The 24,393-nt window shown below is 46.4% G+C and overlaps 1 protein-coding gene across 2 annotated transcripts in view; it reads right to left on the bottom strand.

Moving 5' to 3' along the window:
* BTK (Bruton tyrosine kinase) overlaps positions 1-24,393 on the bottom strand; it is a 158,167-nt gene that overhangs the window by 70,586 nt on the left and 63,188 nt on the right. For both annotated transcript variants that reach the window (XM_063432219.1, XM_063432218.1), the window contains exon 5: positions 12-93. In XM_063432219.1, the coding sequence (XP_063288289.1) occupies positions 12-93 (82 nt within the window). The remainder of the gene's footprint in view (positions 1-11; positions 94-24,393) is intronic.

Genomic DNA, 24,393 nt, shown 5'->3' on the forward strand with positions numbered 1-24,393 from the left:
GTGGAACTCACTATGTTTCAACTGGTGAATCCAGCGTTTTCGCAGATCCTCTGTGGGAGCAAACACATAGAGGGGCCCATCATCATACACTATCTGGAAAGAAGAAGACACAAACCGTTAACCAAAATAACCAATGTGAGAAGCAACAGAGGCAATTTAGAAAGACTCTGACGCATATTCAAATATCTTCAATGATAGTGGACGATTGCCATAAAATATATAGATTACCATAAACCACTTCAAATAAGTTATAATTGTTTACTTTAGTCTGCCAACTGTCCAGTACAGTTCCCACTGCAAATTCTGTTTGGTTTAAACAATGCAAGTCACCTACAAGGGGATTCCTTCAAAGCTTTATATGGTTAAATGAGTGTATGTATACATATACTGTAAGTATGTGTGCAAAAATTAAGATGGTTCTGGTCACACTTGCACTTGCATTTAAGGTCTGTTACCTGGCACAAGGGTACATGATTAAGAATAAACTTGAAGACAGAAGACCTGCTTTTAAGTGTAACATTACTACACTTAGCACACACACCCAGGAACAGGATATAGTGGCTGTCTGTATAGTGAAAGGTTTTTTAAGGGGAAGGGTAGACATTTTCTACTTTCAAAATTGGAGATAATCAGGGTTGCTTTCAATAGATGGGACAATCGTGTTTTCATTATATTCTTTAAAGATGTTCTAAAATACTTGGCTTAAAATACAGAATATCTTTCAGACATATGCCATTTCACAGCTGCATTCTACACCACCAATGATCCCACAAATGGCAACGTTTGAGAGTTTTGTGGGTATGTGTGCTGGTTGGTAGCATTCTTCATTGGTTTCATGTTTCTCACACTGGTTAAGAAGATATGTCATTGGCTTAGATTAACATATTTTAATAATCTGGAACATCAATGCTGCAACGGCAGAAATTAGGCTTACAGGACAATTGGCTACAGGTAACAGGTTTCAGGGATTAAGATTTCCCGTAAAAGAGGTTAAGGCCAAACATAACTTTGGAGTGACAAATAAAAATCGTAAATCAAATGATAGCATGATATTGTAGGACTTCTCGCGGGTGGCTTCCTTCCTTTGGAATAGCCTGCCTACCGCCATCAGACTCTCCCCAAGTCTTCAATCGTTTAAGAAGTGCCTTAAAACCCATCTCTTTAGGAAAGCTTATGGCCTCCCAGACTAATCTCTACCTCACATACCTGTCTCTTGCTCTCTCCTAAAGGGCAGCACTCTACACTCTCCTTGAACTCTACTTCACTCCCACCTTATTTGATTGACATTTCCTGTCCTAATGTGTGTTACACCCCAACTCCTACAGACTGTAAGCTCTTTAGAGCAGGGTCCTCTTAAACCTATTGTTCCTGTAAGTTTTGATGTAATTGTCCTATTTATAGTTAATCCCCTCTCTTATAATATTGTAAAGCGCTACGGATCTGTTTGGCGCTATATAATTGGCAATAATAATAATAATATATTTTCAACAGAGTGCTAGGTGCATGAGTTTTTTGTCACTAAGCAATATAGTAGGGTTACAGACAAGTTGATGTGTAGCAGACATTACATAACCTTTAGCATAACATTTGCACAGTTGACAGCTCCATACTGGTAGAGAATGATAAAGGGTGCAGTTGGTATTACTGTCAAGCAGTGGGCAAAGAGACAGAATGTAAGGGGCTGCCTGGAAGAGAAAGCTGGGATTTAAAGGGGCAATGCATGATACGACATGAGTCAGATTTTAGTAAATGATTGAATGTTCAGAAAGAAGAAGAGAGAGGCATCAATGCGATATTTAGACGGTCGGATTGGACAGTTGATGGGACTGTTGACATTATAAATAATGAACGATACATATATAGGACTGGATTATTTTAGCAATTAAAGGTGTATACTCTGCTTAATGAACATCAAGTCTACAGAAAAAAATGATATTCAGAAAGCAGAGTAAACCTTTACAATGTATCATTCATGAAAAATAATAGCCCTCTTGATCAACGGATTAAGATGTAACAAGTGAGGTAACAAAGTTATGAAATCTCTTTAGCAAAGATACCCATCTGCTGTGTGATTAACAGACCATGAAGGCATTTTAAAAATATCACCTCCCCCATACAATATTTCTCACTTCTGTTTCTCTTTGAATATTTTAAGTATTATATTATTTTAAGTATAGGCCAGGTTGTATAGCTAGAATTAAACGTGCAGGTGCAGAGCATGGAACCATGAACTCGCATATCCATATGCTTTACTCTTTGCATTCCTCTTTTCAAAGGGAGGGATATCGTGGTTTAACCCCTTAAGGACACACGACATGTGTGACATGTCATGATTACCTTTTATTCCAGATGTTTGGTCCTTAAGGGGTTAAGTAATACACAGCAATGCATTTGTTGCTAATACCTAGTGATACCTACTTACTGGCCAACTGATGTTTTCTGCACCCATTACCAGGGCTGGATTAACATAGGGGCTAATGCACATAGCATGATCTTTATTTATTTATTTATTTATTTAATTTTTTACTACTCTTTAATTGCTCTTGCTTTGTGCAAAGGGATATATATATATATATATATATATATATATATAAATAAAATAAAAGTAATTACCAAGCTATTAACAAAAAACAAGCAAAAAACAATAAAGCAATAACTGAATAGCATATATATATATGTATTTATTTATTTATTTATTTAAACAATAGGCGTATTCTACAGGCATGGACCTGTAGCATCAGCTCCATTTGGCTTTATGTTAAAGCCCCTGCAGGAGATAAGACATTCTAAATTAAACAGCAATAAATTAAGTCTAAATATTACAGCTCTCTTTACAGCAATCGTTTAGGAAGACTGTGCACTTTACAAGCAAGGAGGTGTGGCTATGACTGTGTAAACCAAGTTCTTTAACTCCTAGATCGCAGAGAGTTGAGTGAGACTGCAAGGGAATGATCGATACACCAAAATGGCTTCATCAAGCAAAAGTTGCGAGGGAGCTCTTAGCTGTGAGGTTCTTCCTGCTCCTCTTGGCTCCATCACGCGTCCTCTATGGTGATGCTGGGCGCCGGGAATGTGACTTCATTCTGGCCCTGCATCACTAAACAGCATGAGGGAGGGGATAAGAGCAAAAAACATCAAAGCAACTGGACCCCATGGAGAAGACTCCTGAAGGTAGGGAGGCCTGGTGGCCTTAAAAATAAATATATCGACACAAAATATAATTGATTTGTGAGTGTTCCTCACAAGAATGAGTAAATGTGTCAGTGTGTCTGTCAGTAAGATTAAGTGTGTCTGTCAGTGAGAGTGTGTCAGTAAGAGTAAGTGTGCCTATCAGTAAGAGTAAGTGTGTCTGTCAGTAAAAGTAAGTGTGTCTGTCAGTGACAGTGTGTATCTGTCAGTGTGTTTGTGTGTCTGTGTGTGTGTCTGTCAGGGACTGTGTCTGACTGTGTGTGTCTGTCTGTGTGTGTGTCTGTCAATGACTGTGTGCCTGTGTGTGTCTGACTGTGTGTGTGTTTGTCAGTGACTGTGTCTGTCTGTGACTGTGTCTGTCAGTAAGCGTAAGTGTGTCTACCGGTGCGTATGTGTCTGTCAGTGCGTGTGTGTCTGCCAGTGCATGTGTAAGGCAAGAGTAAGTGTGTCTGCCAGTGCATGTCTGTGTGTTTGTATGTCTGCCAGTGTGTCAAACCAACGAGTGTGTGCCTGTCAGTGAGTGTGTGTGTGTCTGTCAATGAGTGTGTCTCTAACAGTCAGTGAGTGTGTCAAGTCAGTAAGTGTGCGTCTGTCTGTGAGTGTGTGTTTAGGTACTGGTTCCCCTCCGATCGCATGAGAAACATTTTTACCCAGGCCGTGCCGGTCTTGTCATGGCTGGCCCCACCTCCATGGTTGAGCTCATCAATCTTGATGATCTTAGCCAAGCCAATGCTTTTCCAAAGTAAAGCATTGTGAGTCTATTGCGCATGCGTGGAAAAACGCCCGCTGCGCCAATCAACATCTCATTTAGAGATGCATTGAATCAATGCATCTCTATAGAGAATGTTCAGCATCTCCATGCAGAGCATGGAGATACTGAATGTAGGTGATGCACACTGTAGCACTGGATTATGAAGCATCTCTAATGGCCATTTGAGTGACTGCCACTAGAGATGTTACTAGGCAGTAATGTAAACACTGCCTTTTCATTATAGCTACATTAAGCTATAATGGTTCCAGTGACTAGAGTATCCCTTTAAACCAGGGAAGCCAAATATAGTGGAACTACAGCCCCCAGATGCTTTGCCAACATAAGTCTGGCAAATCATCACGGGATTTGTAGGTCTGCCATAGTGAAATTTGGCCTCCCTTGGTTTTAAAACAGTTCCATACATATAACAAGTACCATTTTTACTTGGACGCACATAGAGTGAATCAACTCTTTATTGAGTTTTATTTTAGTTTTCATTTTTATGATCTGACACAGGGGTCGTAAACCTTGACTATATAAACACAACATTTACATTGCTAAGCATCAAAAGGGAAGTCTAAGAATTTGTAAGTGTTTCTCATAGCAGACCAAGGTATATTGATTTAAAACTCCAAGGATTTGGGAAAATGAGGGCAATTTGAAATGGAGTAATAAATAAATCATGTTAAATCTAATTACTTTATTGTTGTATCACCGCTGTAAAAATGCCATTTTAGTTTGGTGGCAGGGCTTTCCAAAGAAAGGGCCCTGCAAGAAAACTTCTAATATTATTATTATGTATTGTCAGGGTACCTGAAGTCTCTGCCTCCGAGAGAGATAGAGACCTAAACGTTTATCCGTCCGGACGCCAGGTTTCTCCTGTTCCTCGCGGTCGACCCGGTCACATAAACGCCGGCCGCGAGGGAGTCACTTCCTTATGTAGCATGGCGCCCGGAGACCGACGTCATGACGCCAATCCGGAACGACCTGTCACTCAATCCATTGGAGACTAATCAGGACTCGTCGGAGGCGTGTCTATCCTCTCTAGCCAGGGTATTTAAACATACTTCGCCCTGTTGCTCATTGCCCTGTCGTGGTTCTAGCCTGTCTAGTCACACAGTGCTCTGGTGTTTTTCAGTTATCCTTTTGGTTCCGACCCGGCTCGTTTGTCTTACTCTGTTTACCTCTGTTATCCTTGACCCGGCTTGTTCCTCGCTTACCTGTCCTCTCGTTCCCTCGACCTCGGCTTGTCTCTGACCATTCTCTATACTCTCCGTACGTTAGTCCGGCCATTCTAAGGGCCGGTATACGTACCCTGTACCTGTTTGTACTTTGCGTGTTGGATCCCTGTCCCGATCCTGACATTACGACAGGGCCAATGGATCCTGCAGGTACAAACAGTCAGGTTGGTTCCTCTGATTCCAGGTTTGACGCCATGGAACACAGAATGGACCAAATGGCCTTAGCACTACAGGCGTTATTATCTCGTGCTAATAACCTACCAGAGGCAGTGGCGGATCCAGGGGGGGGGCAACGGGGCAATTGCCCCCCCCGAGAATACCGACGGTCTCCCTCTCCCTCCCCTGCCAGCCCTGCAATGTGCGTGCGGACCGGAGGAGAGATCACAGATCTCCCTCCCCGGTCCGCAGGCACTGTGCTGGTGGCCGGCGGGGGAGGGAGAGGGAGTGAGTCAGAGGGAGGACCCGGAGGTCAGGCTGCAGCTCCTCCGGGTCCTCCTCTCGCGAAATTTGGAGCGTTGCCGCGGTTACCACGGCAACGCTCCAAATCTCGCGAGAGTGAACTCTAGCCCGGGAGCGTGGGCTAGAGTTCACGCTCACCACTGGGACCACCAATGAATCGCCCACCGGACCACCAGGGAAATGTCCCCCCTCCCCCCAGTAAAGGTAAGAAGGGAGGGGGGGACATAGAATATTTATTTAAATAAAAAATGTATATATATATATATATTAAAAAAAAAAGCCCCCATACCCTTATATCACACACACACACACTGCCCCCATACTTCCCCCATACACCCATACTGCCCCCCATACACCCATACTGTCCCCCATACACACACACACTGCCCCCATACACACACACTGCCCCCATACTTCCCCCATACACCCATACTGCCCCCCATACACCCATACTGTCCCCCATACACCCATACTGCCCCTCATACACACACACACTGCCCCCCATACACACACTGCCCCCATACTGTCCCCATACACACACACACTGCCCCCATACACCCATACTGCCCCTCATACACACACACACTGCCCCCCATACACACACACACTGCCCCCCATACACACACACACTGCCCCCCATACACCCATACTGCCCCCCATACACCCATACTGCCCCCCATACACACACACACTGCCCCCCATACACCCATACTGCCCCCATACACCCATACTGCCCCCCATACACCCACACTGCCCCCCATACACCCACACTGCCCCCCATACACCCACACTGCCCCCCATACACCCACACTGCCCCCCATACACCCATACTGCCCCCCATACACCCACACTGCCCCCATACACTGCCCCCCATACACACGCACTGCCCTCATACACACATACTGCCCCCCATACACCCATACTGCCCCCCATACACATACTGCCCCCCATACACACACTGCCCCCATACACACACTGCCCCCATACACACACACTGACCCCCATACACACACACTGACCCCCATACACACACACTGACCCCCATACACACACACTGACCCCCATACTGCCCCCATACACACACTGACCCCCATAGACCCGTACTGCCACCCCATATACACACATTGCCCACACTCACACATACACTGCAATACTCACACACACACACTGCAACTGTTACACACACATACTGACCCCACACATACACTGCATCCCTGACATACACTGCCGCTCTCACACACGCTCACACACTGTCCCCCTCACACACACACTGCACCACTCACACACACTACTGCTCCTATGCACTACTACAGCCCCATTTCACAGCAGACTTCAGGTAAGTTGTCAAACTGTTCTTAAACGGTTTGACTACTTACTCTGGGAGGGGGTCCCGGCACTATAGACACCATAACCACTACACTGAGCTGTAGTGGTTATTGTGTCTGGATTATTTCTTTAAATAATCTACAAGTGCCCCTCCCGAGATCAGGCTCTGGATCCGCCACTGACCAGAGGAGACGCGTCCTACTCCAATTTCCTCTGTAAGTTCAGGCCTAGAGGTAGCTACTGTAGGTGCCTCTTCCCGTATTACCCCACCAGTACGCTATGGTGGTTCACCTGAGAAGTGTCGTGGTTTTTTAAACCAGATCAGTATTCACTTTGAATTGCAACCTCGCTCCTATCCTACCGATAGGGCAAAGGTTGGATTTATTATCACCTTACTCATTGAGAAAGCTCTGAGATGGGCCAACCCATTATGGGAGAACGATAACCCGTTGGTATATAATTATAATGCCTTTGTAGCTGCCTTTAGAAGAACTTTTGACCCGCCTGGTAGAAAGGTCAATGCAGCCAGATTACTGTTGCGCCTGAGACAGGAGAACCGAACACTAGTGGATTATGCACTAGAGTTCAGGTCCCTGGCGGCAGAAGTCAAGTGGAATGAGCAGGCTTATATGGATGTATTCTTGAACGGGTTATCAGATGTTATCCTTGACGAGGTTGCTACTAGGGAGCTCCCTGAGAATTTAGAGGATTTAATTTCGTTCATTTCTCGTATTGATGAGCGTTTAAGAGAGAGACTGAACACTCGAGAGAGGAACCTGAGACCTGCCTTTAAATTAGCACCCGCATTTCTAAGTCCTGATTCCAATACCCTACTGTTTTCGCCTGATTGCCGCCAGCCCTGACTTCTGTTTCTGTTACCGACTACTCTTCTGGATTTCCCTTGTCTGTACTGCGTTCCAGGAAGCACTGGTTATTTCAGCCCCAGTGCACTGTGTCACACCCTTGGGGATTTCTGTCCTGAGTCCCCTCGGTCTGTGCCGAATTGCAAAGGGTGCCTTAACTCTGCCTGCCGGACTCCCACTCCAGGTAAGATCCCTGACAGTACGATCTGACCAAATGGAGTCTGCAGAGTTGAGGATTACCGTTGCAGTCTTGACCCAGCAAGTTTCCCAGCTCACCCAGGCTTTGCAGGGCTTACAGCAGGAGCTGGCTTCCCTTAAAGGGAGAGTAACCTATGACTCTGGACTGTCTGAACCGCTGGTTGCTCTACCTGAGAAATTTTCTGGGATCCGGTCTAAGTTTGACACCTTCAAGGTTGACTGCGAGATCCTGTTCTCCTTGAGACCCCTTACCCATGCCACAGATGCCATTAAAGTGAGGACAGCAATTACCTTATTGTCGGGGCACCTTAAGATTTGGGCCCACCAATTGTTACTCACCAAAAGCCCAGTCCTGGATTCCTGGGAGTCCTTTATTCGGTCCGTGGGGCTACAATGCAACAAGACACAAAAGTCCTATGTACAGAGAACACCTACTGTTGCTTCCCAAATATTGCAACCCGGACTGGAAATGGTTTACACTACTCCTTTCACTCGGACTGATGTTACTACTAACCCTACCACTCCCAAGTCTCCTGAAATGCCTGAAACATCCTATACATCTGGCAGCGAGGCGGAAGAACTCATGGAGATTGGACTGGTTAGGTGCCGTCAGTCATCTCAAGAAAGGGCAAGAAGGGTGGCGAGAGGGCATTTAATCTCCTTTTGTCCCATTCGTCCTTCTAGGCCTCGGGTTCTCCGTCTGGGTACTACTCCGGCATATCCTATGAGACCTGTCTGCCAACATGCTGCCTGTCCTTGCTTGACCACTTTGAACAATCCTCCGTCTTCTACAGTTGTTGCTCCTGAGGAGGTGCTGGAATCAGTTACGAAAGAACCCGAGATCGCTATTTCCACTAAAGAGTCTGCTTCTAGGAAGGCAAGCACCACAACCACTACAAGTCCTATCAAGGAAGTCCCTCCTGCTGGTTGTACCTATGCCTCTAATGGGACTCTAGTCCGGAAGGAGCACTTGGAAGTTTTTGAAAAGGCCCTAAGAGCTATGACCTCCACTCCTACAGGTACTACTAAAACCAAGAAAACTAAAAAGTAACTTCCTGGGTCGTACTTGCCTTCCTCTTCTCGCCTACGACGTCTTGGAAGGGGGGGTAATGTCAGGATCATCATTGGGTTTTACACAATATTGTGTATTTGGGTCTGGCTGGGATCGAACCTGAGTTGCCTGCATCCCAGTCAGGATCCTTACTTTGGGCTCCACGCATCTTTGACTGTTTCTACATGTTCTTGGTATCCTGTAGTCTGAGCCTGTTTGCCTGGGATTTGCACACCTGTTCCTGGTTCCATGATTATTGGCTGAGTCTTCCTATTTAAACCCCGCAAGTCTGGTCCTCGTTGTCAGATCGTGTTTCCTGTTCCGTTTGGTTTCACTGCTGTTTATCTGACTCCTGGTTTTGATCTCCTGCTCGTCTAGCTCTGCCTACTACCTTACGCATCCCTAACTCATTTCATGTTTCATTGCTGAAACCACTTATGTGCAACAGATTTTCCTCCACAACAGCCCCTCCTCGCTCTGTTCAGGTGGAGGGTCAGGAGGAGTATGAGGTTAACTCTATTATTGATTCTCGAATGTCCCGGGGGAAGGTACAATACCTGGTCGATTGGAAGGGATATGGTCCTGAGGAGAGGAGTTGGGTACCTCAAGAGGATGTTCATGCTCCTCGTCTCCGCAGGGCGTATCACGCCCGCTTCCCATCTTGTCCCGGTTCCTTCCGCCCGGTGGGCGTATCTGAGAGGGGGGGTACTGTCAGGGTACCTGAAGTCTCTGCCTCCGAGAGAGGTAGAGACCTAAACGTTTATCCGTCCGGACGCCAGGTTTCTCCTGTTCCTCGCGGTCGACCCGGTCACATAAACGCCGGCCGCGAGGGAGTCACTTCCTTATGTAGCATGGCGCCCGGAGACCGACGTCATGACGCCAATCCGGAACGACCTGTCACTCAATCCATTGGAGACTAATCAGGACTCGTCGGAGGCGTGTCTATCCTCTCTAGCCAGGGTATTTAAACATACTTCGCCCTGTTGCTCATTGCCCTGTCGTGGTTCTAGCCTGTCTAGTCACACAGTGCTCTGGTGTTTTTCAGTTATCCTTTTGGTTCCGACCCGGCTCGTTTGTCTTACTCTGTTTACCTCTGTTATCCTTGACCTGGCTTGTTCCTCGCTTACCTGTCCTCTCGTTCCCTCGACCTCGGCTTGTCTCTGACCATTCTCTATACTCTCCGTACGTTAGTCCGGCCATTCTAAGGTCCGGTATACGTACCCTGTACCTGTTTGTACTTTGCGTGTTGGATCCCTGTCCCGATCCTGACATGTATAAAGCACCAACAAATTCTGTAGCGCTGTACAATAGGTGAACTACGAGTATTTGCAATAAGACAAGCTGGACACACAGGACCAGAAGGTGTTGCGTACCCTGCTCCAACGATATTATATTCTAGAGGGAGTGGGGTAAAGTGGCACAATAGGTAAGGTTAGGATGTATTTCATGCACAGGAGAAGTAGATTACAAGAATAGTTTACAATGAAGGGTAAGTTTATTAGATGACACTGTTATAGGAGTGGTAGCAGGGTGGGTTACAATTTGTCACAAAAGCACCCAAAAGCGTGCGGAGTATAAATTCACTATTTGTCTGCACTAATATCTCTCTCAATCTCTCTCTCTCTAATTTTATATATATATATATATATATATATGTAGAAAGGCCATTAGGCCTGAATTTGTGGGAGGAGCAAGTCCCCTACTTAAACTCCCAGCCCCTACTCACCTCTGCCGTTCAGCTGATTGTCTATCCCCTTAGCAACCAGCACTTCCGGTCCGAGCTTCCCGCCAGATCAGCTTCAGTCTCCTGCAACAAGAGGTCCATAGCTTTCCTCCATCCGTTCTGAGGCCCGCCGCGCGGATTTCCTCCCGGTCGCGGTACCCGGCTTCCGGTCACGAGACCGGCACGCTCACGTAAGCTAAGTGAGGGAAATAGCGTTCGGCTATTTCCCTCCGTTCGGGCCTAAAAACTTAAGGGTAGGCTCCCTCTATCTTCTTTACATGTATCCATGCTCGTTTTAACGTATTCAGCGTTCGCGCCAAAACGGACGAACGCTCGTCACATTTACGCATCGTTCACATATTCGTATGGAAACTACCAAACTATGTATATGTATAACGCTCATATTATTCGTTGTATTTCTATGTGTCCGTTCGGTCATCTAGTACCGATCTATTCGTACGGTTTAAACGAACGCACGGTACAAATCCATATTACGGTTAATTCTTTTAAACCATGCTAAGCAAATTCACGAATTTCATTTACACGAATTCTAAATATTAACGTATATTCCCTGTTCGGTCAGTTAACTGCTGATACCTACATGTCAGTATTTGGTCATACAATCCGGTCTAACTACCAGCCTTTTCTTAAACTGTGTCGGCCGGTTCAAGATATCTAAAACATTTAAATCTCTACAATTATTTATAACATACGGTTCTTTTTCCTACACCTAATTAACTAGTAACCCACGTTTTAAAAAAACATTTTAGTAATTCTTAAAGACTTCCCATGTCACAAATATAAATAAACTAGTTTCTAAATTATACACCAACCATATTCAAACCCTACATACAGATATTATTTTATTAAACACGATCTTCTAGGATATCCGTTAAATCCACATACGTACTATGTGGCGAAACCAACTTCGCCACTGTGGGCTGGAGAAGCCTGGCTGCTAGCCTCCTGCCCGCTGACTATGGCCCCTGGACATATTGCACTCTAAAGACTATATTTGGGCATGTACTAATTTATATTGCTGCTACTGGCCCTTTAAAATCAGCAATGGACATATTGGGACTTTTGGGACTAATGTCCCTTTAAGACTTTGTAACATATCACAGTAATACTGTCTTAAATATTATGTAGGTATTTATGTGTTCAGTTAAACTGGGGATATGTAGAAATGTGTGTTTTATGTGTTAAATGTATCAGTATGTAAGTTTATGTCTTTTACTGTCTTTTTGCAACCATGTGGTTAATGGAGTCTGCCTCTAGTCCTAGATAATTAGATTTCTTCTCCAATTATCTCCAGGGCAGAAGGGAGGAAGCCAGGATGCATTGTGGGGATGTTTTACTTTTACTGTTTGAGCCAGGGGGAATAAAAGATACTTTTAGTAACTTTTGAACCCCTGGTCGGATTCATGCCATTTTTTAATATGTTGTTCCCCTGAATGGATTGATTGTGGATATGGATTTTTATGTGAATGTGATGTATGGTTTTAAAGTTATGAAAGTTGTGTAAAAGTATATTTTACTCTGTATGCATAATGGGATTATGTGTCACACTAAGGGGAGGGGATGTGTGGGAGGTAACATCTATGTCATTGGTTCTTTTATGCCTCCCCCTGGGTGTGGCCTGTATGTGTGAGTTGGAAATAAAAGCCAGACTGGGTGTCCCAGTCTAGAGTTCCTGCTTAACCCTCAAAATGAAGTGTCGTCTCGTTCTTGGGGGGGATTGGATTGTAAGCTGACTGCCAAGAGTGTAAGCCGATTGTATGCTTTTCTTGTTCAGCTGTTCCAGTTCGGAGTGTCATTTCGTATCCAGCTCGTGAGTTCTGATGTTCTGCAGTAGCTGTGCCTGTCTATGGAAAAGGGGATTATCGCCTAAACGCATTTTTCCCCTTTCATGCTGAAACGGTCCGTTACAATTGGTGGCAAGCGGCGGGATCGTTCCTACAACCAGAGGGACAGCTACAGACAACACCATTCCTGAATTACAAAGTGAGGGCAACGCCAGTACCCGTACAGCGCCCCTATCTACAAGGAACCAACTGCAGCAGAGCAAGCATGGCACCCAGCTACACTCAAGAGGCGTATGACAGAGAGGTCACCGCGGTGCTGGCTATATGCGGACCCAACCTCTCAGAGGATCTAATACAGCAGGTGAAGAAAGCAGTGCGAGAGTACTTGCCGCGGGAATCAGAGCGGGCCAGGGGGTTTGCAGACCTCCCTCCCCAGCGGCAATGTGTGGCCCAGGGAGCTGATGGTGTCGTCCATCCTCCCCAGCAGCCGTGTGTGTCCAAGGGAGCCGAAGGTGCAGTCCTTCCTCCCCAGCGGCAGGCTGAGTTACAGGGGGCAGAGGTTGTTGTTCCTGCCCCCCAGCAGCAAAGTGATATGCCAAGAAGGCAGTGTGAAGTGAAGGGAGAGGAGAGCAGCGTCCTCCCTCCCCAGCGGCAATGTGTGCCCCAGGGAGCTGATGGTGTCGTCCATCCTCCCCAGCAGCCGTGTGTGTCCAAGGGAGCCGAAGGTGCAGTCCTTCCTCCCCAGCGGCAGGCTGAGTTACAGGGGGCAGAGGTTGTTGTTCCTGCCCCCCAGCAGCAAAGTGATATGCCAAGAAGGCAGTGTGAAGGGAAGGGAGAGGAGAGCAGCGTCCTCCCTCCCCAGCGGCAATGTGTGCCCCAGGGAGCTGATGGTGTCGTCCATCCTCCCCAGCAGCCGTGTGTGTCCAAGGGAGCCGAAGGTGCAGTCCTTCCTCCCCAGCGGCAGGCTGAGTTACAGGGGGCAGAGGTTGTTGTTCCTGCCCCCCAGCAACAAAGTGATATGCCAAGAAGGCAGTGTGAAGCGAAGGGAGAGGAGAGCAGCGTCCTCCCTCCCCAGCGGCAGTGTGTGCCCCAGGGAGCTGATGGTGTCGTCCATCCTCCCCAGCAGCCGTGTGTGTCCAAGGGAGCCGAAGGTGCAGCCCTTCCTCCCCAGCGGCAGGCTGAGTTACAGGGGGCAGAGGTTGTTGTTCCTGCCCCCCAGCAGCAAAGTGAGATGCCAAGAAGGCAGTGTGAAGCGAAGGGGGAGGAGAGCAGCGTCCTCCCTCCCCAGCGGCAGTGTGTGCCCCAGGGAGCTGATGGTGTCGTCCATCCTCCCCAGCGGCAGTGTGTGTCCCAGGGAGCAGAAGGTGTCGCCCTTCCTCCCCAGCGGCAGTGTGTATCCCAGGGAGCTGATGGTGTCGTCCATCCTCCCCAGCGCCAGTGTGTCCTGCAGGGAGCAGAGACAGTCAGTCTCGCACCCCAGCAGCCGGACAAGAGAATGAAAGGGGAGACAGCTGGTCCCCCTTTCCACCAGCAGAGAGAGTGGCAGGGAGAGGAGCCTGCTAACCCCCCTCCCCAGCAGCAGTTTACCGTCCAGAGAGAGGAGCTTGTTACACCCTCTCTCCAGCGGCAGCCTAACCCACCAAGGGGAGATGTTAAGCCCCACATCTGTGCAGATGGGACCGTAGTCTCTGCACTTACAGCCCAAGGGATAGGGACGGTCGGTCCTGTCCCCCAGCCACAGAGCGATATATCTAAAGGGGAGACAGTCGGTCTCCAGCAGCCAGGCTCCCACCAGACTACTCCCGTGGTAGTGCTGGCAACAGGACAGAGTACCGCTGGTCTCTGCCCCCTCAGCAACCCACCAAGGCAGCCTATCAGTCTCTCACCCAGCCGTGGGGAGGCACCTGAACTTGGACAAAATTCTCCCTCACCCAGGTGTGGTAACTGTTTATTATGGGTGGGCTGCTCTACTACTTCTGTTCTGTGGGTGGGTTGCTGGACTAACCAGGGCACTGACCGGCAGGAGGTCAGATACCCTGTTAGTCTAATTGGTAAAGGGGAGAATTGTGGCGAAACCAACTTCGCCACTGTGGGCTGGAGAAGCCTGGCTGCTAGCCTCCTGCCCGCTGACTATGGCCCCTGGACATATTGCACTCTAAAGACTATATTTGGGCATGTACTAATTTATATTGCTGCTACTGGCCCTTTAAAATCAGCAATGGACATATTGGGACTTTTGGGACTAATGTCCCTTTAAGACTTTGTAACATATCACAGTAATACTGTCTTAAATATTATGTAGGTATTTATGTGTTCAGTTAAACTGGGGATATGTAGAAATGTGTGTTTTATGTGTTAAATGTATCAGTATGTAAGTTTATGTCTTTTACTGTCTTTTTGCAACCATGTGGTTAATGGAGTCTGCCTCTAGTCCTAGATAATTAGATTTCTTCTCCAATTATCTCCAGGGCAGAAGGGAGGAAGCCAGGATGCATTGTGGGGATGTTTTACTTTTACTGTTTGAGCCAGGGGGAATAAAAGATACTTTTAGTAACTTTTGAACCCCTGGTCGGATTCATGCCATTTTTTAATATGTTGTTCCCCTGAATGGATTGATTGTGGATATGGATTTTTATGTGAATGTGATGTATGGTTTTAAAGTTATGAAAGTTGTGTAAAAGTATATTTTACTCTGTATGCATAATGGGATTATGTGTCACACTAAGGGGAGGGGATGTGTGGGAGGTAACATCTATGTCATTGGTTCTTTTATGCCTCCCCCTGGGTGTGGCCTGTATGTGTGAGTTGGAAATAAAAGCCAGACTGGGTGTCCCAGTCTAGAGTTCCTGCTTAACCCTCAAAATGAAGTGTCGTCTCGTTCTTGGGGGGGATTGGATTGTAAGCTGACTGCCAAGAGTGTAAGCCGATTGTATGCTTTTCTTGTTCAGCTGTTCCAGTTCGGAGTGTCATTTCGTATCCAGCTCGTGAGTTCTGATGTTCTGCAGTAGCTGTGCCTGTCTATGGAAAAGGGGATTATCGCCTAAACGCATTTTTCCCCTTTCATGCTGAAACGGTCCGTTACATACTACATCTTCTCCTAAAAATCATGCAGTCACATGTTTTTGGCTTTACAGATTGCATCGGTTTCCCGCATTTCTGCGCAAAAGTTGTTATTTCAAGGTCTTTTATTACAGGAACAGGTACAGTATTTTTCTCACTTTGGTTTCATCTAGGTCCAGGCCTCAAATTCAATTAAACTGTTGGGATGTATTACATACTGTCACATCTGTCGTTAACTATTGAAATATTCATTGGTTAATCCTTAGCTCCAGTATTATTCTAGGCCTCCACCGGTTTCTACACATTAAACCAGTTACGCTCAACATAGTTCCCGTACGTCAAATCAAGGTATAGTTCTCTACTCTTTTTTAGACCTTTTTTCATACAAGACCTCACGCGGTCTCGATTTCATTACAATTTTCTCACAGGCTTACGCCCACGGTACGTTAATTCTTTACAATTTCTCTACCCAGACATACGGTCATACTGCCATCAGGCCCGGAAAAACACCCAAACCTGACCCGGTACTCAGCCATACCATCAGGTACTTATGTCCTTACCCATGTACGTCCATTTGCCACCCCAAGGCCTCATTCAGCCTTCTTCCTTAAACGCAAAAATCGTCCCAGTCACATACCAAACCTTTCCAGATCCCTCAATGCAGGATCTCACGTTGCGCCCCTAACAACCAACTCTCAATACAAACCATACGCCACCATAATACGCATAAATACATCAACATTTGTCTTAAATCCCCAGGCTTCTTCCTCAAGGACAGCAGCAGACAAGACTCGCCACACTTAATACTACTAGAAGGTTCCAGATATCATTTACATTCTCATTCATCCTTAAGTGTACAATCGAACTGGCTACAAGGTCTAGGCTACTGCCTTAGCTCACCCTATCAGGAAAATCTGGTCCCGCAAGGCCATCCCCCCCCACCCCACTTCAACACGGAGGTACGCCCCCACGCCCAAATCATAGTTATACGCTTCGCACGCCCTACTACAGGGCTCTAGTCCGGGCCTCACCTGTCACGGCCACATGTTTTGAATTCTCTTTACAGTCACCGAGAGTCCAACACCCCGCCACCACGTCTGTGGCCACAACTTCATAAGCCAAATCATAGGTAGAGCCTCTCACTGCCACTTGGCATTAGCAGGGCCTCACCTATCCAAAAATCCAACAGATATGTTTTTCGCTTCGGCATTAGCATTACAGTCCAGTTCTTCCAAATACACCTCCCCTCATATCCATCCACCGTTCCTTACTCCCCTTCTACTATATCTTTCACATAATCATTCCTTTTTAGAATGTCCCAAGAACCAATCCCCATCGAAGAATTGCCAGAAGAAACACCATTTACGCCAATCAGACCCGAGTCTCCAGGCGAATCTCTCACTCTATCAACTCCCACATCCTTGAGAGCATGGACTATTCCCAAAATTACGGCCGAGCTTAAGCTCAGGGGAATCCCCTTTCCAGCCACAGCTAGAAAGGCAGAACTTTACAGGCTGCTTACCCACCAAGCCCCCGAGCCTAGGCCAGGCACAAGCTCTCAAGGACAACCACCAAGCACCGGCACGGCCACCCAGGATACCCTGGCAGCAATCTTGGCCAACCTACAGACCCTTAATAGCAGGCTATCTAAGGTGGAGAGCGCCATCTCCTCCCCAGGTACTACCCCAGGCATCCCAGTCTCCACCACGACTGTCCCCGCTATACCAGCATGCCCCCCCATACTCTCCTCTCCAGCACCAGTCACAGCTATATCTCCTTTCGAGTCACCAGCGCACTCCGTCCCAGACTCTATCAAGAAAGATATCTTAGACGGGAAGGACGGGTGTCTGGTGTCATTGCTCATAGCCTCTCAGGATATACTGGAGAACAAGGCATACAACTACGGTGACATATCAGTAGTGTTTAAGACGAGAGATCCCAGGCTTAATAAAAAACTTTCTATCCCCCAGTTTGTGATAGCCTTCAGGATATACTGCGACGTCATTTGCACGGTATATCCCCACAGGAGAGAAGAGTTAGACCTCTATCTTCACAAAGTTTTGGATCTAGGCATCAAGTACGGGGGCTCCTCTTTCTACGACTACCACAAGTCAGTATCAGCGAAGGCGGCGACCCATCTGAAGCAGTTTAATGTGAGAATTAACTGGTGCCAGATGGATACAGAACTATTCTGTTGCCACTTCGCTGGACTCAGGCCCCCGGCTTGTGCCATATGTAACTCAACATCCCACACGGCCGAACTATGTCCCGCCGAAGCAGATCCCACCACCTCCACTCCCACCCCTCACCCCACTTTCACCCCTTACAACAAACCAGCGGGTGGTCTGCGGGACACGCTGGGTAGGCCCATCTCCTTTTTAGGCAAGGCGCAGGTGTGCAATAATTTCAACGCAGGCTCCTGCAGTTTCAGCGCCTGTAGATTATTGCACATCTGCTCCATATGCTTCAGGGCACATACCAAGACCATGTGTCCGGCCAGGTTGTCACCAAACAAGTGACTAACCGACATAAACATTGACAACCTGTTTTCTTACCTAAGGTCACACCCTAGCAGGCACTTGGTGGAATATCTCACCACAGGGTTCACACAAGGGTTTCTCACGGGTATAGTAGCCATCCCCCCAGGTACACTAAAATGTCCTAATCTCCAATCAGCACGTCTAGACCCAGTCTCCATAGACACTCTCCTTTCCTCTGAAATCACCAACGGTTTCATGATCGGGCCCTTCACCTCCTCACCATTTTCCTCCTGGCGCACTAACCCCATTGGCATTGCAATTCACAAATATTCCAATAAAAAAACGCTTAATTATCGATTTATCGGCACCGCACTCCTCTTTTGTTCCAAGCATAAAGCACTCATTCCAGCAGACGAATTCTCACTCCAGTACGTAACTATCGACGACGCCATACAGTCCATCATATCTTTTGGTAATCGACCCTGGCTCAGCAAAACAGACATCACAAACGCGTTTAAGTTACTACCCATGCACCCCTCACTCTGGCACTTACACAGTGTTAAATGGCGAGGGAAATACTACTTCTCCACACGACTCACTTTCGGTTCTCGAAGCAGCCCCAAACTGTTTGATATTTTCGCTGAGTCACTATACTGGCTGCTTCTGAACGTCCTCAGGTGTCACTCCGTTATTCACTACCTAGACGACTTCCTACTGATAGAGCCAGGGTCACAAACACCCACCGCTATCAGCAGTACTACAGCACTATTTTCCACACTTGGAGTTCCTTTGTCCCCATCTAAAACAATAGGCCCCACAACTAAACTTACCTTTCTGGGGATAGAGCTGGACTCTATTAACCTCAGAGCTAGCCTTCCCCACGACAAACTGTCACGATTGAGAGGGGAGATACACATGTTCCTGCGGAATGATGTTTGCACCAGGAAGGAACTTAAGTCCCTTCTGGGATCCCTGAATTTCGCCATGCGCATCATCCCGCAGGGAAGGTCTTTTGTATCCAGACTTCTTTGCCTGCTCCACGGAGTGCCGGACTCCTGCCCAGTTTCTTTGGACCCCCACACCAAGGCTGACTTAGCTATGTGGGGGAAGTTTTTGGCAGAATGGAATGGTATCTCCATGTTTATCCCACCTCTCTCCACCTCTTCACCCATCATCCACACAGACGCCGCAGCCAACACTGGTTTCGCAGCCATTTTCGGGAAACACTGGTTTAGGGGTTACTGGCCCACTGAGACGGATGCCTTGACAGGATTCAGGGAGACCTCAGCACTATTCGAAATTTATCCCATTGTGGCGGCCGCACACACCTGGGGTTATCTCTTGTCCGGCAAGGCAGTAAAATGCTACTCATATAACTCGGCGGCTTGCAAAATCATTAACAAAGGGCGCTCATCATCCCTGACCATCATGCGGCTGGTTCGCAAGCTGACCTGGCTGGCAGCATCCGGTCAGTTTCACTTAGTGTGTTTTCACATCCTGGGTATTCACAACACGGCCGCTGACGCTCTTTCTCGTTCTCAATTCCAGGCATTTTCTCAGGCACTCCTTACGGCTCACCAACAGCCATCCAGGACACCACGTTTTCACGAACTAATCTTGGATTAAGCACACTTATGCATCACGCTAGAACACTCACTCACCAAGCACTATCACCCAATACTGCTATCACTTATAATAGGGCACTTACCATATTTAACAAATTCACTGCAGAATTCGGTCTACAAGGCGACTTTTCTATTCAAACCATGGTGGCTTTTGCCTCTTTCTGCCACTTACATCTTAAGCTTTCTCATAACACCATTAAACTTTACCTCACCGGGGTTCAGCACCACAGCCTCACTAATTTTCCTAACATCACTCCCTTCTTGTCATCATATCCCATTAAAAAGGTTTTGAAAGGTATATCAAAGGTTTCACCTCCACTCACTATCACTAGATTACCTATAGATGGGCCTATCTTCAGATCACTTAGCAATCTCCTTGACAAGGCCCCGTTCGATCCCAACACAAATATGGTGATCAAATCAGCTATATATCTCGCTTTCTATGGTTTTCTCAGACCTAGAGAGTTCACTGTGGTTTGTCAAGGAGATATCACGCAAAGCCTTAAAACATCACACCTCACTAAAATAAAGGATCACTACCTACTTTCGATCCCTACAACAAAACCAATCAGTCACAACACCCTACTATAATTCCTCTCTTCCCTACTGATAATGCCTGGTGTCCGGTCAAGGTACTAGACCACCTACGGTTAACTCATCACGCACACCTACCAGACTCTCCGCTCTTATCACTACAAGGGCACCCGCTTACCACGGCAAAATTCATGTCACATGTGAGAACTCTGATATCTAAGCTCGGATTCAACCCGGCTGCATTCTCCAGGCACTCCTTCCGCATAGGAGCCGCCTCATCAGCCTCTAGCACAAACACACCGGTCCACATCATCAAGAACTGGGTCGATGGAAATCCTCCATATATCATGCATATATTCCACAACCGGAAAACGAGCTTTGTCAAGCTTTCAGGAACTTGGTCATGTAAAATGCAATAAAGTGTGTATTATCTCGAATTTATCTTTTGCCCTCTTTTATTTACAGGCCCACTCGTACGTTGGTTTCGGCACACCACAACCAACTTTGCTCTTACAGATACTATCTATTACGTATTAAATTCCGATCACAAGTAGAAAGGCCATTAGGCCTGAATTTGTGGGAGGAGTAAGTCCCCTACTTAAACTCCCAGCCCCTACTCACCTCTGCCGTTCAGCTGATTGTCCCCACCCACCTACACCCTGTTACAAATACATTCTCCTTGGTGGGCCCTCTTTTATTTACAGGCCCACTCGTACGTTGGTTTCGGCACACCACAACCAACTTTGCTCTTACAGATACTATCTATTACGTATTAAATTCCAAGCACAAATATATATATATATATATATATATATATATGCTTGCTCAAAAAATGTAAGATGTTTTCCTTGGGGACGTCCTTTATTGAATTATCTATAGTGTAATTTCCTAAATTAGATTGTTTAGGATGGAACAACAAAGACAATTCAATGCCCATTAGATAGCCATCAATATTTAGTAGATATCTCACATCTGTGTAGCGATAGGGTTGGTCATATGTATAATTCAAGCAGATTATCTTTTACTTTGTTCGAGATTACATCCTGGTTAGCAGTGACAGAATTTCCAAACATGATTGTTATTCATTTTTGGCACTGTATATGTTAGATAATCCTCTTTGAGAGGCATGAGTTATGTGATAATGCAGTATGTGAGCTATAACTATTGTTTTTCACCAAAAATAAGACATCCCCCGAAAATAAACCCTAGCTTATATTCGAGGGATGCTCGGAATATAAACCCTACCCCGAAAATAAGAAATAGTCGCTAGTTCGCTAATTTGCTAATCTATGTTCGGGGAATTTTCTCCGAAAATAGATTCGCGGGATTCCATGCGCTAGTAAACTGGTCTATGTTCAGGGGAATTCCCCAGAACATAGACTTGCTTTCTTGCACATGAAGGCTACCATTTTACCCCTAAATTAAGACATACTCCAAAAATAAGCCCTAGTGCGTTTTTCAGGGCACAAATTAATATAAGACCCGGTCTTATTCTTGGGGTGGGTGAATGCTCCTCTTCTTGGTGTGGCCTATTGGGACATCCTAAGTGGGTAGACTTTCATTCATCTGATTGGATATTGGAATATTATAGGCATTTTTCTGCAGTCATACTGTGACTTGGGCTTAATAATTGGACCCTTAGGAAGGTGCTAGTACAGCATTTATGCCTGCATTGGACCTGTTTTATTTCAATGGGATAGCACTTTTTCACTGTTTAGGTTTTCAATCGTCTTTATATATTTTCTGGGGCTGGGTGTATGAGGATGATCATCAGTATTATATGTTCAGTAAACAAAGTATTAGTGTTTCTCCTTTTATCTGTATAGTGCTGTTAGGACTGAAATAGCCAGTCAGCTTTTTAAGGGTATTTTGGGTTGCAAAGCTGAGGTAACTGCAGGAACAGTTAGAAAAAAGCTGTCTCCTCTCAGTTGTAATTAAAGCTAGAGTAACTCTACCTATGTCAGTGTACAAGTAAGGATATTTACCTTAATTGACACTTCTGCATTAGTTCGGCCACAGTTCCAGGGCTCTGTGTCTGTAAACACCCTCAGACACCTCTGCCTATATTTCTGGCGCTATCCAATGTAGCCCTATCCCTTTTAATGTGATGACATCACGCTGATGTCATTAGATCAGTGTCACACCAACTCATGTTTTTTGGGCTGTGGCTATCAAGTCAACAAAACAAGCCCATATATGCCTGGGAAAGCTAAACAAGCAGGAGTAAAATCAGTGTTGAGAATGTCATTTAAAAAAAGAGTATCGGTTATCTCAAGCACCATAACTACTGCAGTGATTTCAAATGCTGCCCATAAAGAGTGTAATCCCCATGCTGCCGGAGGTGTATTCCACCCCCAGCAGCGCTATTGGGCATTATTAGCCAACCAAGAACATTGTGCCGGCTAATGTCAGTTCAATGCATATTGGATGTCTGATGTCAGCACACACAGCATGCTGGTAACAGGTGTCCAATGGTGATATTTGGCATAAGAAAAATCAGAGATCACACAGGCAGAGAGATTTTGTTGTGGAAAGGCACAAGACAGAGTCATCTTCTATAAGCTTTGAATGGAGACTTACAAGAGTTTGGGCTTATAGTTAAAAAGCAGCATTCATGCACTGTTAATATCAAAAGCAGCTAAAAAAATACATAAAACAAGCCAGCCCTCCTTTGCTTTTAACATCTGCATGGAACACAGAGCTGCCGTGTGTATGTTTTTTTTTTTTTTAATTCTTTATTTTGGTTGTGCATTTATGAAAATCACATAAGCGTTCAGTATGTCACAGCATTGTAAACAAGTTTCAGTACTATACTTTTAGAACTGGGAATGACATTTGAGGAACATGCACATTTTTATAATAATGTTTAAACAAGCTTTAACCATTTAGTTGCGAAAAGTCCCGTTAGGTACAAAGTAATGATGAGTAACACGAAATGTTAGCGTAGATCTCCTTTAAATGATAAGACTAATACGTTAGCTTAGACTCTGCTGTTAGGTACAGGGGGCACATTACAGATTGCTATGGGCATCTGAGACAGTGTTATCAAGGCATATTAGGTAGGCAGACATTAACATTGTCAGAGTGAACGACTGAACACCAAATTGCTAACTGATCAGGCTCATACTGGTAAAATTTTATGCTTGCCATGAGATGACTATGTGCATGAGAAAGATAGCATTAATTTAACTGGCATACAAACGAGAAGTAATATAAAACAAAGAAACAAGAGAAAAACATTTTTTTTGGGGGGGGTCAGTGTTATACCACTGCACTGTCTTATCAAGGCTTGGATCAGGTATAAGGCAAGGTGATCAGTGAAAACAAGCTGTATGTTGATGGATCTGTATGGGGCTGATCACCCTATGCCCGTTAATGGCACGCTGCTAAGGCTAGAACCCACAAGTTCACCTCTTTGTAGGGAAGGGAGCCACCAGTCCCTAGTGCCTTTGTGCTCCCGCCCTGCTCTGGCTGCAAATCGGCATAGTCCAGTTACCGGACCGTGGTCTCTGGGTCTTCTCAGTGCTCGTGCTCTGTGTTGCCCGGCGTGGCTGAGCTGGCAGTATTCAGCAGGACTCTTCGTTGTCAGCGCTGATGCGGGGATTCGTGTAGCGGGTTGCAGCCGGACGAGATGCTTTAGGTAGGTATGCTTTTGGGAGTTCTTTTGGGCGAGGTGACTGTCTGCTGCACGCTTATTCAGCTGGTGAGGTAGTCTCCGCGGCTTTCGTCGCTTAAAGATTGTCGTGTTGTCTCGGGGTGAGTGTCGGCTTTTAGGAGGCTGCCCGGGTCGCTTCTTAGTGCGTATGTGTTTTCCTCTGGCAGGCTGTCGCCTTCTGCGCCATTTCAGGGCCTTGGTTGCCAGGGGGGTTTGCGTTCTTGTTGGATGCCTGCTTGCTCCGCTGTGAGAGTGCAAGTATGAGAGTTGTGTGCCTGGGCTTGCTGCTCTCTGAGTGCCAGCTTCTCCCAGAATTTGGCAAATAGCGCATCAAGTTTGGCAAGGAAGTCAGTCCCCTCCATAGGTCGAGCATGTGCGAAGGCGGCCATTTTGCCGGAGTTCGCCTCTTCCCGCCGTCGATGGAGCTCCCTGT

The sequence above is a fragment of the Pelobates fuscus genome, chromosome 9, assembly GCF_036172605.1.
Source record: "Pelobates fuscus isolate aPelFus1 chromosome 9, aPelFus1.pri, whole genome shotgun sequence".
NCBI lineage: Eukaryota > Metazoa > Chordata > Amphibia > Anura > Pelobatidae > Pelobates > Pelobates fuscus.